Source organism: Nicotiana tabacum, chromosome 24, assembly GCF_000715075.1.
Source record: "Nicotiana tabacum cultivar K326 chromosome 24, ASM71507v2, whole genome shotgun sequence".
In the NCBI taxonomy this organism is placed as follows: Eukaryota; Viridiplantae; Streptophyta; class Magnoliopsida; order Solanales; family Solanaceae; genus Nicotiana; species Nicotiana tabacum.
Window position 1 is genome coordinate 58,803,427 of NC_134103.1, and position 18,340 is coordinate 58,821,766.

At 38.1% G+C, this 18,340-nt stretch overlaps 1 protein-coding gene across 2 annotated transcripts in view; it reads left to right on the top strand.

The window, feature by feature from the left end:
• The window catches only part of LOC107788337 (THO complex subunit 2), a 60,523-nt gene that overhangs the window by 22,883 nt on the left and 19,300 nt on the right, over nt 1-18,340 (top strand). For both annotated transcript variants that reach the window (XM_016610016.2, XM_016610017.2), the window contains exons 14-18: nt 4,062-4,266; nt 4,363-4,605; nt 4,679-4,759; nt 4,844-4,963; nt 5,061-5,120. In XM_016610016.2, the coding sequence (XP_016465502.1) occupies nt 4,062-4,266; nt 4,363-4,605; nt 4,679-4,759; nt 4,844-4,963; nt 5,061-5,120 (709 nt within the window). The remainder of the gene's footprint in view (nt 1-4,061; nt 4,267-4,362; nt 4,606-4,678; nt 4,760-4,843; nt 4,964-5,060; nt 5,121-18,340) is intronic.

An 18,340-nucleotide genomic window follows, 5' to 3' on the forward strand; every position in this document is an offset into this window, starting at 1 on the left:
CGTATAGGGGTGGGGTGGATGAAATGGAGGTTAGCATCTGGAGTCCTGTGTGACAAGAAAGTGCCACCGCTACTCAAAGGTAAGTTTTATAGAGCGGTGGTTAGACCGGCCATGTATGGGGCGGAGTGTTGGCCAGTTAAGAACTCACATATCCAGAATATGAAAGTAGAAGAAATGAGGATGTTGCGGTGGATGTGCGGGCACACTAGGATGGATAAGATTAGGAATGAAGATATTCGGGAGAAGGTGGGCGTGGCTCCCATTGATGACAAGATGCGGGAAGCGAGACTCAGATGGTTCAGGCACGTACAGAGGAGAAGCTTGGATGCCCCGGTTAGGAGGTGTGAGCGGTTGGCGTTGATGGGTACAAAGACAGGTAGAGAGCGGCCTAAGAAGTATTAGGGAGAGGTGATCAGGCGGGATATGGCGAGGCTTCAGATCTCCGAGGACATGGCACTCGATAGGAAGCTGTGGAGGTGGAGCATTAAGGTTGTAGGTTAGGAGGTAGTTGAGCATATTTAGTCTACCAGTGTGAGGCTAGGCTGATAAGATTTAGTCTTAGACTGCTAGTGGTCAATGTTGTGTCTACACTACTCTTCCGTTTTCATTGTGTCGGGCCTTATTTACTGGTTATTATTTCTGCTTTCCATCTATTCACTGGTTCTTGTGATGTTATTATTCCTATGTTTTTTTTGTTGATGGTACTGATATATTGTCTCTTTTCTCTTTTCGTCTTCTTGAGCCAAGGGTCTATCGTAAACAGCCTCTCTACTCTCTCGGGGTAGGGGTAAGGTCTGCGTACACACTACCCTCCTCAGGCCCCACTTGTGGGATTTTACTGGGCCGTTGTTGTTGTAGATTCTGGGGAGGGGATGAATGACCCAAACAAAAAGGGCCATCATCCAGACGGAGATAAGAGAATGGAGGGTCGACCTAATTTGTAGAGAGTGGAGGGTTGACCTAATTTATTTATAGGAAACTAATATTTAGTCAGTGGCAAGTAGTATTGTGAGAAATGTGTGGGAAGATGGGTGTAATATGAGTATATACTGGCTTAGGGAGAGAGGTATCCTACTACTTTGGGATGAAAGGAAGTTGGAGAGTATGGAGGTAAAGAAGGTGGAGTTTATGTCAAGCTTATGTTAGCTACATGATTTAGTAAACTCGAGAATGGGATAAAGTGGAGTTTTGGGGGTGTTTGTGGTTCTATAGGGAAGGGGTCGAGGGTGCCTTTTTGGAAGAGATGATGGCGGTTTTGGGGGAATGGAATATCCCATGGGTGTTTGGGTGGTGGGGATTTTAATACCATTAGATTTTCAGAGGAGATGGTAGGCGGTAAGGTGATGTCTCAGACAATGGATGAGTTCTCTGAGTTTATTAGTAATTATTTTCTTATTAATCTCCCATTGACATGTGCTAATTTCACTTGGACCAGATCCGAGGACTAAACTTCAAGATCGAGACTTTATTGATTTTTAGTGTGCCTCATGGGAGTAGTTGGCTTTGAATGTGTTACAGATTCCCCTCCCGAGGCTGACATCGGATAATTCACCTATTGTGTTGGATGGAAGAAGAGGAAGAAGCATTAGATCTCCTTTCAAATTAGATAACATGTGGTTGTGAGCGACAGACTTTGGTGAAAAGTGGCTAGTTGGTGGAGTAGCTACAACATGGATAGAAGCATGGGGGGAGAGGAAGTGAAGGAGGCGGTAGAGTGATGTGCAGGGATAAAGCTACGACAACTGACAAATTAGCTCCTCGAGCTGTGAAGTGTATTGGAAGGTGTAGAAGGGATATTTGTGCTACTCACCTAACCTTTAACAGTACCTTATGTCTCTCGATATAGCTTTCTTTGAGACTCAACCTCGCACCCCTTTTTCCGAATGTCTAAACGTTTATGCCATTTTAACATTTTCATCTTTTGGGGATTCTACTGTTATCTTTCCCTTGACTTCTTCCATAGTTTCACCTTCTATAGTTCCACCACTCTTAACGTAACATTATTGTCCGCGCTTATCTTTTGATCCAGAGGATCATCACTTGGAGCCAAGGTTCTTTGCCTGTTGTGGAATTGTTTCCCTAAAAGAGTTCTCGTATTGCTATTCAGGAATGTATTTGCTCTACTTGTAACCCTATTCCTAATCATACTTGTCTGAGTTATTATTGCGTGTCACCATCTCATTATGCCTTTGTATTATCTGTATCATCTTGTTTTTCCAAAGGTTATAGATGAAGATCTTTCAACATACTATGATCGAGGAGATGTTTGCATTACACACTATTTATACTTTGAGGCGTGTTCCTCTACCTTGGAAACAATATACTAATGATTGTTTGGCGGGTATACATTTTGGCTCTGATGGCAAAATTGATCGACTAAAGGCATGCTTGATTGCCAAGGATTATATATAGATTTTTGGACTTGATACTGATGTATTTTCTCTAGCGACTAAGATTACTTTAGTCGGTTTTTTCTCTCTATGACTAATGTTCGTCATTTACCTCTTCACTAGTTGGATAATAAAATATATTTTTTGAAGGGATTTAGAAGTTGAAGTATGTACACAGTAAATGCTCGATTTGTTGCTCGGAGGGGTTAAAATATATGGTGTTGCTGGTTACTATGATCAATTAATGGCCTGAGATAGTCCCCACGAGCATGATTTTGTAAATTCAACACATTTATTGACTTTGAGGGAAACTAATTATTCTATGTGCTATCATCATCCTATGTTCATGTATATAATGGTTTATGTTAAAGATATAGTAATGATAAGGAGAGAATCATAAGCTTGAAGCATAATCTTTTTCAGCACTTGCAAAGCAAGAAGTTTGGTCTATTGAGGTACTTTTTAGGTATGGAGGTTGCTCAATCTAGATTCTATTGTCATTTCAAAAAGGAAGTATGTCCTCGATATTCCTAAGAAGACATGAATGGCATATTGCAGGCCTACTGATACACAGATGGGTTCGAGTGTTAACCTTTTTCAGTTCATGGGAAGCCTCTCAGTTATCCTGGAAGATATAAGAGATTAGTTGGGCTAGTTAAATTATTTTACTGTGATCCGACCTGATATTGCTTTCTCAGTAAGTGTCATTAGTCAATTTCGGGATTCTCCTTGCGATAGTTATTGGATGCGGTGATTCCTATTCGATGTAGAAATCTCCAAGGAAATGAAAACATTATGAGGACCGATGGCATGACAAGTGCACATTAGGCAGGGGAGCCTCTCTGTCATCCCGAAAGATTAAGCTTTAGTGGTAAGAGTTACATGATACTTGTGTTGGTGGGAGGTAGCATGTTCCCAGTGGCATAGTCAAGATACGCGCAAGCTGGCTTGGACACCATTGCTGTACCAAAGAAGTGGTTGCAAGATCGAATGGAAAAACAAAATATCAGGACGTGATAGTGTCAATCTGATCATTTGGATTTTGGATCAAGCAGGTCGTGAAAGAGTTTTAATTTGGAGAGATTAGTGAAATGGAACTTGTATGTGATAAGTAGGCTGGCTTCATTATTGAACTAAACCCAGTGTTTCATGAGAGGACCAAACATATAGAAATTGATGTCAGAAAAGATACTCCACAAAGTTCATGAAGTGAAATATCAACTTGTAGATATATTCACCGAGTACCTCGCTGGTCCCATAACAAATTTATATATGTAGCAAGTTTTGTACTTACGACTTCTATGCACTAGCTTGAAAGGTGAGTGCTAGGAATATTGTAACATTGTGTATAAATTAGGAACAAATGGATGTGATTACGTAACCTATGATATCCTTCCTTTTCGAGACTTGTACACTCCACTCTCTAAATCCAGTTGGCTGAGAGAATAGTCAACCCGAGCTTTCTCCTCCTTGTTCCATTCTCTTGCACTCTTCACTAGTTCACTTACCTAATTGCTAGCATATCTTTCTTTCGCAAAAAGTGCACAAATCAAAATTGTGTAAGAATCATTAATTTATGGATTTGTATATTCCTATTGTTTCTTTATCTTTGCCTTGTCCATCCTACTCATCTGGCTGGCTGATATTTCTATTTTTCATTCATGTGATCAGGCTCATTGAAAGATCAATATCTGAACCGTATGACCTTGTTCGCAAGATGCAACTTTTGGGTTTACTTCCTGGAGTCGTCACTGACTCTATGGAAGTGGCAAATTCGTCAAGCAGTAGATCTTTTATCAATCTTCCAAAAGAGCTTTTTGAGATGCTTTCTTCTGTTGGACCTCATCTTTATCGAGATACATTGTTGCTACAGAAGGTTTGGCGCCCCTGAGGTTTTGTGTATTTACCAGGACTCTAATACAAGTATTTGATACATTTCCTAACATTGGCTTTTCTTATTCGTGATAAGCAGGTATGCAGAGTGTTAAGAGGTTATTACATTTGTGCACATCAGCTTGTCGCTAGTGGTGTGGCAGGTTTTATCTCCCAAACTGTTACAATTGGAGATCAAATTCCTCGTATACACCTGAAGGATGCTAGGTCAAGAATTGAGGAAGCATTAGGAGGATGCTTGCTTCCTTCCTTACAGTTGATACCAGCAAATCCTGCAGTTGGACTAGAGATCTGGGAACTAATGAATCTCCTTCCGTATGAGGTTGGTTTAAGGTTTTAACCTTCATGTTACAGCCTTCGCTGCTATTTGATCTGATAGAAAAGTACTTGCTCAGGCACGTTATCGTTTATATGGTGAATGGGAGAAAGATGATGAGCAATTTCCAATGCTTTTGGCGGCAAGGCAAACAGCAAAGGTGTTATTCTGCTGTCTAGAAATAAAGCTTTTTGTTTTTGTTGTCATGTCGATGTGTTAATTGTAATATCACTTTGTGTGACAGTTGGACACTAGGAGGATCCTGAAGCGCCTTGCAAAAGAAAATCTAAAGCAGCTCGGTCGAATGGTTGCCAAACTTGCTCATGCTAATCCAATGACAGTATTGCGAACAATCGTTCACCAGGTATCATTTAATTGGCGCCTATCAGCCTACGTTTTTCAAGTCCTGCAAGATTTTGGGTTGTGACGTGCAAGATGTAACTTGCAATTCATCTGTACAGATTGAGGCTTACAGGGATATGATTACACCTGTTGTAGACGCTTTTAAGTATCTGACTCAGGTTAGTAGACACTTTTAAGTATCTGACTCAGGTCCAGGCATTGTTTCTTCTCACATTTCTGCTTCTACTTTTCTTTATGAATTTCTCTCATGTGTGCTTGGTGGCATGTCTTCGACCTGTTAGAAAATCTTAATGTAATGCTAAGCAGTATGTAAATGGGTTGGTTTGTGTCAGCAGTTTTGAGATTCTTGTTAATCTTTCATATGGTTTAAAGGCATTGATTTTTGTGAATTCCTAGTTTGATGAGGAGTACTGGTATTGACAATGATTTTAAACTGATGGTATCTAGTGGGCCTTGTTAGTTGCTTGAAGGCCCTGAACTTTAAAATATTAGTTACACCCATGTTTTCTTACTAGTATGTGTTTTTGTATGTATCTGAATCTATTGTATAATCTGGAATAGACTGTTGTGTTTAGAATGGGTAAACCAGTTTATCAAAACCACGAAAATTTTGTCCTCCATCAGTTGGGTTAGGACTTGTCAGCGTACATTCTGGATACTGGAAATAAGTTGCAAAGTCATTAGTGGGACATTGGTCATATTAGGGAGAAAAGGACTCAGATGTTTGCTTGATTTGTAGCCTGCTAAGAATTGGGATCCTGAAAATAGCCTTCCCTTATTGATACGGTGTAATGTTTAAAACATTGGCATTATCAATAATTTCTTCTTCATATCCAGAAGTTGTATAATTCACTGGAAAGGAGAGCTTCTTATTGCATGGAAATGTTGATATTTTCCTTTAAGATAATGCAGAGTAGATTTGTAAAGATCTTTTTCCCTTCTTTGATCGTGACTAGTGTGAAGATTTGCAAAGATCTTGTTTTCCCTTCGTTGGTCGTAGGTTTTATGATGCAACAATCCGTGGTATGTTGTGTGAGGATTGGTTCTTTGGAGTCTTGTCTGCATTTTCAATGTCATCCATTCTCTGTCTCCTAAATGATGAATTGCTGTGACTCATAAGATAAGCAAGGACGTGGTGAAATCACAAGTTGCTGTTGTTGGAACAATTGAAGATCAGCCAAGATAATTCCTCAATTCTTTTTCTTGTTCTTGGCCCAGCTTTTCCCCCAAATATCAGCCACTTTCTTGAAACTAAGAGCCCGTTTGGATTAGCTGATTTGAAGTAGCTAATAAGCATTATGTGCTGAAAAGCACTTTTAAGTGCTGAAACTGATTTAATAAATAAGCAGTTACATGTTTGGGTACAAGTGCTGAAATTGATAATAAGATGCTGTAGTATTTGATTAAAAAAAGTGCTAATAAGCTCTTTTTCTGTTAAAATGACTTAAATAACTTTAGAACTGTTTACCCTTATAAGGGCGTAATTTCTTCAAAATTTTAGATTTCAGATCGATTCAAATACAAAATACTCTATTTGTCATTTTATTTTAAATACAACTGTACTTAGATACGATAATTTTTATGATAAATATAATTTATTTTATGATAAGCATATAATCATAAGTTATAATAATTAATAAATTGACAAAAGTTTCTCAGTAAAAATAAACCTAAATAGGACAAAATATTTGAAGAGAAACAAACACTGTCTTCATCACCACAACACTTAGAAAGCAATATACCAAAAAATTTATATGTCCTCATTTATTACATACAATTCAAAGATTAATACACAATCACATAGATACAAATATGCAAAAGGAATAGAGAATTTGCTTATCTTAAATAGTCAATGAAAATTACAGACTTGAAGAGCCGGGGGGGGGGGGGTTAGGTTATAAAAATACTTGAGGCAGTGAGTATCGATGTAATAATTTTGTTCTAAAAATAATATTTTAAGGATAAAATAGTAAAAATATTGGTCAAACTTAAAGTGCATATAAGCTAAAAATTCATAAGTTGGGGCTGACCAGCTTATGGCTTTTGGCTTATTTTTGACTTATAAGCACTTGGCTTATAAGCACTTTTAACTTTACCAAACGCGTAGATAAGCCGAAAAGTGCTTATAAGCTAGTTTGACCAGCTTATAAGCTTAGCCAAACACCCTCTAAGCCCTATTTTCTGATTTAGATATCCACCACAACAAGGATATCATAGCCTCAAAATAGCAAACAACAATAACAACAACTACGCCTCAGTCCCAATAAGTTGGGGTTGACGATATGAATCCTCTTTCCTTTCATTTAGCTCAACTCAGATCATGATATTTACTAAAATAAAAGTGCAAGTAAAAAATAAATAAATATAAATAATAGTAACAATAATAAAAATAATAGAAGTTCTCTACCAAGTCTAAGACCTATTCCCAACTAGTAGGTATCACCTATATGCGTTTTTCTCTTTCATTGGGTCCTATCTTTAGCCAAGTCTTCATTGATTACAAGGATTTGTAAGTCTTTCGAGACAACTTTCATCGATTTTAGGTCTACCTCGTCTTTTACACCTACCGACTTGTGCACCTGTAGGTCTACGTAGTACATGACCAAACCATCTCAAGCGACCTTCTCTCATTTTATCCTCAATATGTGCTACTTGCACCATCCGGCGAATTGGTCATTTTTAATCTTATCTAATCTAGTGTGACCGCACATCCATCTTAGCATTCACATTCTTTAAAATAGCACAGATTAAGAGCCCCTTTGGACATAAGAAATTTTTTCCTTTTTTCCAAAAAAAATTCACTTTTTTCCGAAATCAGCTTTTGTTCGTAAAATTTTCAATTTTCACTTGAAGATGCATTTTGGAAATTTTTCGAAAATTTGAAAAACTCCAAAAAAGCTGTTTTCAAAATTTTCGCTCAAATCACTCACAAACTTCAAAAACAACCCAAAATTATATTCATGTCCAAACACAACTCTAAATTTCAAATACTATTTTCACTTGAAAATTTTTTTCCCTCTATTTTGGAATTTTACAATTCGTATGTCCAAACGCCCACTAAGAATGTCCTATTTGGTGTTGGTGTTGCTGGAGGCTGAAATAAAGATAAAAAAACTCGGCTGGAATCTATTACTCCTGCCATTCCAATTTATATGATGGATTTTATTTTAATCTGTCCTAAAAGGAACGGCACATTTCTATATTTAGAAATAATTTCACTTCAAACTTCCCATTTTGCCCTTAACGAGATGAATTATAGCTACACAAATGTCTACGGTTTGTTTTCGACCACAAGTTTCAAAAGTCTCTCCTTTCCTAAACTCTTGGAGTAACAGACGAGCAACACAGCAGAAAACCTCCAGAATGAAAACCTGTAAAGGCACTTGTGAATTGACAGTCCTAGTCATGAAGTGAGACTTCTGGATACTTGCTGAACTCAACATACTTCAACAAGATCATAATTTTAGGATAGTAATGTATATCCCAGTGGCCTTTGTTTTTCTTCTCTTGCTTTTTTCTGTCTTTTGGATGAGTAATTTTATTAAATGAATCCTATTAAAGAGGTAGTAAAAGCTTTCAGAAAATAATGGACTTGACTCCTTTTATAAGCTTAAGAAGTCTTAACTGTCTAACAAGCCCGTTACATTCTCTATTTCATTCATAATGTTCCTCTTACATGAAAGCATAAATGTCTCGAGAGCCTACTTGAAGTCTTCCTAGCATCAACCCCTGGAGACCAACTATATTTTAAAAAAATACCAATGTCTGCCATGAACGTTGAGTTCAACATCAAATTATTAATTGGTTCTATGGAATCATCACCTAAAAAAAGCTTGTACTACCAAGTATGTAACATCTTAATAAGTTGTCTTGAGTCAGGCATGTTCCATGCATAATCCATACAAAGTAACCTACTCTGGTGGTGCTTTGGTCTTCCAAATCAATTTCAATTGGCTGTCTTCACCTTTTTCCTGCTTCCGAAGAACCCCGATAATAGGTTTAACTGTGAATTTGCCATCTCTGTTGTCAGTTCAAATTATTTAACTCTAAGATTTCAAAGCACTCATTGACTCCTTTTCCTGAAGCAAAGAATTAACATTTCCTACTTTCCAATCATTAAAGTTCCTGTTGAACTGTAAGTGCCGTTGTCAGATCTGCCATCTGAAATCTTGAATTCTTTCTCAATAAATCTAAACTGCTTAGAAACAATTCTTTCGAATTAGCACTGTTAAGAAATGGACCTCGGGCCAAACTCAATCCTAAAAGCTAACCCATGAGGTAACGATTGCCCAATCATATAAAGAGGCGCATAGTCCACTTGGTTTTCGATCAACCCTTACTTCAATCTCTATTTATGCATGTCACCTTTCCTTGAGAGATGGGTTGATGATAAAATAGAATCCTGGGTCACGAACATTGATTCGATTGAGGATGAAGAAAGAGATTTCCTGGTTCGAGTTCTCCACCTTAATGACAGAAAATAGGAGCTCTGATTATGGAAGAAGGAACCGAGAAGAAGGTATCAACAACAAGTGGATTTATTACGGGGCAACTCATGATGTTCATATCGATCTATTATGCGCTAATGCATCTAGCATTAGGTAGACCTCATACAGTAACTGTCCTAGCTCTATTTGCGCATTTTTTGTTTTTTGTGTCGACATGTCAGCGATTCTTGTTTCCACAACACAATAGTTTTCGACGGTTGCTTGCAAGGTCAGGAGGGGAAAGGTTATTGAGAAGGGGACATGTGATAAAACCTTTTCTCCTTTCTAACTGATCCACCGCGTATCACGTTGCTCTATCCATAGAGGAAGAAGCCGTATGTTCAAGTCTAAAATCTTTCCTACCAATTGTGTAGTCAAGCTTGAGTGCCTCCCTTTTTTTGATGATCCACCTGCCGATGTGGGACTCAAGAAGTACCATTCAATCGTTTGTCCACCTGAGTCTTATCTTTCTCCCATTGCCAACTTCAACCTTAGTTTGCCTAAGACCTCATCCCAAAGGTTTCTAGTTGAAGTCCATACTGCTACTCCGTGTGGGGTGGTCATTGGTTAGTGCACTCGTGATTTTCTTCCCATACTATATAGTTGTGCCATTTCTACACTGAGTTTCTCTTTCATAATATCTCCAATGCCCCTTCAATAAGAAGCAAGCTTTCATTGTAAAGCTTTAAGTTCTTCACCCATTCCTCATTCCTTTTTATCTTTCATAACTGTGCTCCGTATTAGCAAGTGTATTTTCTTCTTCTTGGTGTTGCGTGCACTGAGAAAAACATTTATTAATTTATTGAGCTATTTCTCCATATTTGGTGGAATGGAGATTAAGGACATCAAATAGAAATAGGTAGGAGTACCATCCAGTACACTGTTCCCAGAGTTTAATCTACCCCTATATGACAAATATGGCTTCTTTGTTGGTCCCTGTTACCTTTCACACTTCTCAATGATATTGTCATATTCCACTGTCCTGTTTGGCACCCAAGGGCAAAGCCAGATATACTTTAGGGAACTTCTCGTGATTGCACCATAAAATCTCAGCCAAATCCTGTATAATATGGTCCTCATTAACCGAGAACAAGTTACTTTTATTTAAAATTGTGTGTAAGCCATAAACTGTCTGAAATGCAAGTATTATCTCTTTTAAATGTAACGTCTAATCTTGTCAGCTTCACAAGGATTGACCAACCTTGTGAAACACATCACCTTGTGGGGAGAATTTGTTTTCTAAATTTGTCTCCAAGGTCAAAAACTACCTTGAAACCAGCAAAATTCAAAGAAGCATAGCAAGATTTCACTGTGAATGTCCACAAATGTAAGATTTCCAAATCAACCTGTCCTGACTTTGGAACAAAGATTCTAAAGCTAGAAGAAAATCAGCAGATCGGCCTATCTCCCAATCATTTACGTGCACCACTTAAATATATCTCTTCTGTCCTCAATTATGCAGTCTTTTAACCATATAAATTATGTTACTTCCGCTATCATCAAACTAAAGGTCACCATCGCCAACAGGGATAAGAAAAGTGAAATTGGGTCTCTTGCCTCAATCTCCTTTATTGGGAGAAGAATCCCTATGTTGATCCATTGATTATTACGTATAATTTTATAGCGGCTCACTTATCTCACTTCTTTATGGAGAGAAGACCCTAATGTGATTTGGTATTGGGGTACATGTCTTGTTCCATTGAATCAACCTTTCCCTTAATCCTAGTTCTTTCAATGATCTTCAGCAAGAAGGCACATACACATGATCATAGGCTTTCTCCTCTTTCTCCTAATCAACCTTCCTCAAGATCAAACTGGAGATTATCTTCTCAAGATCTTCGCCCTTTCAGATAGGACTTCATCTATGATCTTATGTATACTTTTCGAATGACTGATTGGTCAAAACTTTAATTTCCAATATCTATCTTCTTCTGAGGTAGGGGGTTTAATACTGCATTGAAACTTGATGTTGAAAATGAGTGTTGCATTAAAAGTTTTTGAAGGTACCCTTAGTGTAAAAATGCTCTTAATTATATCTCTTACAAAATATGCAAACCCTATTGAAATAATGCTATACTGACTCATCTGGTCCAGGCGACTAAGCTCCTGGTAAACGACTTTAGTCACTAGATCCAATCCCTCCGCTTTTAATGGCATTTGCAACCCTTCCTCTGATAAAGTTGTAAAAATTTACTGGCAGAGCAGCTTGGTCTCCATTTTTCTCCCTCTTTGAACAGATATTCGTAAAGCTTAAAGATGTGTCTCTTGATATCTTCAGTGTCTTGAATCAGATTCCCTCCAGCTATCAGCTTAATATTCTTAGAGCTGCTATGTGCATTGGACATAACCTGAAACACCTTGGTTTTCGTTTCACCTTGTTGCATTCAAAAACATCTTGACTTTTGCCTCTACGATATTTTTCTCTTTATGCAAAAGCAAAAACATTTTGTTGTATTCACAAACATCTTGTCTTTTGCCTTGATGTAGAGATGTCAAAATGGGCTTGGCTGAATCCAACACTCTATATGGGTTGGGTTGGCTGGCATTTTTCTAGCCCATTTGAAACTGTGGCATTTCATCCCAGCTCTTGTTTGCTTGTCAGCCTCATGGGGCTGTTTGGGTTGGCCCGTGTGCCTGAACATTAAAAATAAAAATAGAAAAGCTAGAAAAGCCTTCAATTTTTATAATTTTAAAAAAAAAGGACAACAGACTAACAAAGTAAAGAACCCTAACCAAAAAAGCATTTCTCAACTAGAACTTTTCCAGTCCTTTGCTTCAAATTACAATTACCTCCCCCCTCTGCCCTATTTTATGACAATTTTTCCTTTTTTGTTTGTACCAAAAGGAATGACACCTCCCCTTTTATGAAATTATTTAATATTTGCATCCCCATTTTACGCTTAATGATATGACTTGACGGGATCTACTTTATATAAATGTTTATTGTTTTATAAGGAGAGAGAAAATGAAAAGACACTCTCATCACCATTCATTGAAAAGGATAATTTTAGTACTTTGCATGTATTTGGATTATATGTCAAAAGTCTAGTTCAATTTCTTACATTTTGTGTTTAGTCAAATTCCTTCACATAAAATGTGGACGGAGGGAGTAACTTTCAAAGATAGTTCAATATAACCACAAAAATCTTCTGTTCTTCTCAATTTAAGTAGCTTTGGTAGTCATAGATCTCTTTTTAAGAGATTGCAGGCGGAAATTTTGGAGGATAAGAGAAGTGAAATTCTGTTTAGTAATCCACAAAAATTATAGCCACTTCGACACTCTCCTGGAATCCCCCCCCTCTCTCTCTCCAGTCTTTTATAATTTTTTCTCAAGAATCAAGTCATTTAAAGGGAAGGAAAACTCAAGGTCAATGCAACTGTAGGACAAAACCAAGTGAACCCTTTTCTTTGTCACCGATTATGGAGCACAAAGATAATGAAAAGTGAAACCATTTAGCAAACTCATCTGCTTGTTTGTTCTGTTTCCTTAGTGTTTATATTAAGCTACAAGATTGACAACATATAAATTTTAAGACATTACTTTACCAAATAGGAGAAAAATAGAGGCACCATGATATGGATGAGGGAACCTTGCTTGAAATAATTCAGAATAATGAGCAAATACTTTGGGTTTCTCTTCATACATATCGAAATACACGACTGTATTTAACTATAGATATGTCCTTTTAATCAGCCTTCAGGAGAATTCCATTGTTTAGGAGAGCAGACATTAACTTTTGATTGGTAACAATTGTGTCTTTAGGAGAGCAGCCTATTGGTTAGCCCATGGCCTGCGTAAGGCTGGGTTGGGCTAGCATTTTAAAGCCACTTCAAATGATGGGTTGATGGGTTGGGCTGATAAAATGTATAGTCACATGGGCAGAGCTGGCCTGGCCAGGCCCATTTTGACGGCTCTACCTCCAGCAAAATTTTTGTTCCTTTGTGATTTCGTTCAGCTCTTTGTGCTATGTATCTCTGATTAATAACTCATTTGCAGTCTTGCAGAGTACTTCCTTCAGAGTCATGATGGTCTATTTCTTCAATATGTATCGTTATCATTGCTTTCCATTCTTCTTGCGTAAAGTTTGCATTTCCATTTTTGATATCATTTTCCAGCATCTTCAATTACTTTGCTAGCACTACAACTGGTTTGCATTGGACCTAATAGGATGTCCACCAAATCTTCAATGACTCCACAACGTTCTAGCCATGTATTTACAAATTTGAAGTAAGATTTGACGTCAGTCAAGAAAAAGTCACCACATTCTAACACGATTGGCAATGGTTTGAAGATTTCTTGGTAATACTAGCTTTAACAGACCAACAGTCATTGCATTAGATTGAGACCATAAATCTGTTATTCTTGTTTGCAGGGAAAATGCTGGTGCTTTCAGACTGCATCTTCTTCCATGTAGTGTGTAATCTATCATTAGTAGCACCTGAGCGACTTTTGAAAAATCCCTCCATTGATGTGGATGCTCTTACCACTTCTCCAATAAATCTTACCATGTTAAATCTCCACCAAATGGTGTATTCCAAAGGCCTCTCATGGCAGCTAATTTATCCCGTAATTCTTTCATTTCCTTCCTCTACTAGAGGGACAATAAATTTCTGTTAACATCCAGTTGAAATCAGGGTTTATTTCCACTAAAAGATTCTCAACTAATGGCATCCCTTTTCATTTGATAAGTACCGAAGCACAATTCCATTAATTTCTTTTGCAGTTCTTTTCTTCATTTGTCCCATATAACAATGATTCCTCTACTTAGTTGTGCTCCCAATACTGTCCATTCTGCCACCTTTTACCATATATCTGTTTACAAAGTCATAAGTAAAAATTGAACCTTTCTTTCTTGGAGACCGATCTCCATTTTCTACAACATCTTGGCGACTCTCTTCTATCTTCTCTGTTAATCCCTTATAACCAAGTGGCTACTAATATGCTGTAACATTTTTGCCGGTAGTTGCTTTAGACTCTCAACTCTAATGTGAATTATCAAGAAACATCGGTAGCTATAGTGGTGAAAAAAGATAATTCTGTTATAAGCTAGTGCTTTTCTTGATTTATGCACCGGGGACATCTTTAGCTCCAAATTTGTTCCTTTTTTTTAAAAAGTAAATTTATTCATTTGGAGTTCCAAGAAAGTGGTAAGATGTACAACATCAGTGGACCACTACTTTTTTGGACGAAGTAAGGGAATTCATTAGAAAGCATGCAGAAGATGAAAGCAAAAGATTACAAGAAAGTGTGCCTGCTCATATACAAAAAACTAGTCCATCAGTAAGGAGCTGACACAATCCAAACATTGAACACAGCTAGTTACATGGGCCTGATTAAGCCAACTAAACAAGTTCAGTGCAAGAATTTTGCTTTGAGTGCATGAGTAGGAGTTGAGATCCCATAAAAACATCTATGATTCCGTTCATTCCAGATGCACCAAAAATAGCAGCAGGTGGCATTGCCCAAATTCGTTTGATGGATTACCAACTCTCCATGAACACCGGCTTTCATATGCTTCCTTGATGCTATTAGGCTTGACCCAGGCTAGTCCAAAAATAGAGAAGAACATGTTCCAAATATCATATGCTACTATACAAAGCAAAAAGAAGTCTTAACGATTCATTGTTTGTATACTCCTGTTGAGGTTGTCTTGAGTTAGGCATCAGCTAAAGCAAATCACTTTTGTAGGCAATTTTCTTCTCCAGATTTATTGCTACGAAAGCATATGCACATCTCTGCTCCAAGTATGATTGATAGACCACTGGCCATGAAAATTAATCTGGATTTATCCTTCAACTGAGGGTTGACAGTTTTCCCTGCTAGGTTAGCTAACAACTCCATTCGGTCATTCCTCTACCAATCCTGAATGTTTCTTGTGAATTGTGGATCTCAAGAGCCATTCTGCCAACACTCTTCTACAGAAGACTCTTGATTGCTTGCCAGTTGATACTAGTTTGGATATTCATCTTTTAGTGCCATTGTTCTCAGCCACTTATCTTTCCAAAACTTGATGTGTATTCCACTCCCTAACTTGAGCCTTGAGTTAAGTTGGAACTCTTCCCACAACCTAGATATATGCTTCTAGAGACCTATAGCATGGGATGATCTGCCTTCCCATAAGAAGGATCGTCTAATTTGTTCTAGTCTCTTCTGCACTTTAACTGGTATTGGGAATAAGGACATGAAGTATGTAGGAATATTATCTGGCACATTGTTAATGAGTGTTAATCTACCCCTTATGGAGGTATTGTATTTTCCAAGAAACCAATCTCTTTTTTTGAACTTCTCAATAACCCCATTCCAATTTCTTGTGATTTATACGTAGCTCCTAGTGGGAGGCCTAGGTGTGTTGCGGGAAAGTTCCAACACTACAACACATTATATCAGATAGCTCGTTAAATCAGGAACATCATTGACTAGGTAGATCTTTTTTGACAGGCTCATATATAATGTTGATATGGCTTTATAGATCATAAGTGTAAGATTCAGGTACATCAGTTGTGATATCTTAGCCCCACATAATATGAGGGTGTCATTTGCATAAAGAAGATGCGAGACTGAGACTGAGTTTGTGCATCATTTTCCACCTTAAATCCCTCCATCCAGTGCAATTGATTTGCTTTGTCAACCATTTTGCTGAGCTCCTCCATAACCGTAATAAAAAAGAAAGGAAAGAGAACAATAGGCCCACCATTGATCAGAATAAAGTATTTAACTATGGTGATACTGAATTTGATCCACCTACTCAAGACTTCTCCAAATGTTATTTTCCTCAAAAAGAGTAGAAGATTTAATGAACCGGTCCCGGAAAAGAAATTTGACCCGATTTAATAACCTTTATGGTCAACAAAGAAACAGACCGACTCATCCTTCTGTTTCGAACCTTTCTATGGGGATTTGACGTCAATAGAGCCCCCAACAAACATCTCTCGGTGTCGGATTCAGGTCAAAAGATGACGGGGAACAAGGGTTTTCAGGCTACGTGAGAATTTGAAAAAAGCCTCGATGCTTCCTTCATTGCCATTATTCTGAAAAGAGATGGTGTTTCTAGCATCAAGGACTTTAGATCCATTAGTCTAAAAGGACGTATATGCCCCCGGGGTTAATGAACCGGTCCCGGAAAAGAAATTTGACCCGATTTAATAACCTTTATGGTCAACAAAGAAACAGACCGGCTCATCCTTCTGTTTCGAACCTGTCTATGGGGATTTGACGTCAATAGAGCCCCCAACAAACATCTCTCGGTGTCGGATTCAGGTCAAAAGATGACGGGGAACAAGGGTTTTCAGGCTACGTGAGAATTTGAAAAAAGCCTCAATGCTTCCTTCATTGCCATTATTCCGAAAAGAGATGGTGTTTCTAGCATCAAGGACTTTAGATCCATTAGTCTAATGGGAAGCATTTACAAGGTTATATTTAAGGTGCTGTCTAATAGACCAAAAAAAGATCTAGATGAGACTGTCTACTTCATAAAATGCTTTTGTGGAAGGTAGACAAATACTTGCTTCAGCTTTGGTAGCAAACAAAGTCTTTTGAGTCAAGAAGGAAACAAAAGGAACCCGGATTTTGTGTAAATTAGATCTTGGGGAAGCTTATGATCATGTCAATTGGGAGTTCCTTGATTTCTTTGTGTTGAGGATGGGGTTTGGTGCCAGATGGAGGAAATAGTATTAGGAGTGATGGTTATTGGGCCTTTAGCCTGCCAGAATTGCTACTCTGCCCCCCTTCCTTTTCCTCTTTTTAGTATCTTTTGGTTTTGGATCTCTAAAAAAATAGATATGACGATAGACTTTGTGCCTGATAGGCCGGCTAATTCCCTCTCTGCTTCCTTTTTATTTTGCTGGGTTAGGATTCTCTTGGGCACTTTTTTATTTTGAATTTGCTGTGCTCCCCATGTGGGTACGTGCCTATTAACTAAAGGATAGCTGTAGGAGGTGAGTGGCTTAAGAAACACTGTTGTGTCAGAAGTTTTAACACAGATTCTTTCCCATAGAATGATTTGCTTTGTATCTACGTCAATTTCACAAAGTCACCACAGAGGTTCCAAGGGATCAAAAAGTATTTTATGACCATGTGTGTAGAGGGACACCAAAAGCTCTCACCCATGTATGTTCCTGCTTGTGACTTGTCATTTTTGTGCCGGTCATTGGCGAGCACCATTCCAACAATAGTCTTCTTCCATTCCAAAACCACTTCTCGACTTTGACTCTCATTGCTTCTTGTTGAGATGGAAGGATAAACAAGAACTGATTATGAGCAGTCTAAGAAACTCTGATTTCGGCCGTGACTTTCCATCTATTGGTAAATTAAGTTTGAATCACCTCAGATTTCGGGCTAGGGTTAAAAGGGTCATTGAGGGTTCCAATCAGACATTTCGAAAGAAAATCTGAGTTGTTACTCCTGTCCTGTTTATTAACTTTGATCATATTCCCAATCACTTCTACTGCTGGCTCCCCTGACTCCGTCCATCTAAGGATATTGGCTGCATCAATAGACGATTCATCGAAGTGGTGAAATGTTGATTGACATGGGGCTTATCCAGGAATTGTAGAATTTTTCATGCAATTTCTCTCTAACCGGAGTTGTACCCTGTTTTCGGGTAATAATCAAAGACTTTCTGTCAGTACCTCATGCTTTAATCCTCACGAACCGCCCATAGCAATTATAATTCTGATACACCCCATAGCCACCAATCCCCAGTGAGGCTTGTTGGAGTTGTTCACAGACCCTTATGAGATTCGCTTCATCAATCTTCAGTCTGCTCGTAAAGCATCAGATTTTTTCTATAAGAAGATACCATGGTCAAAGTGGGAGTTAGAGAGGGGGGTGCTAACCTAGTTTGTTTTAAGAAGACAAAAATGGAAGTTTTGTCGGATGTGATTGTGAGGGA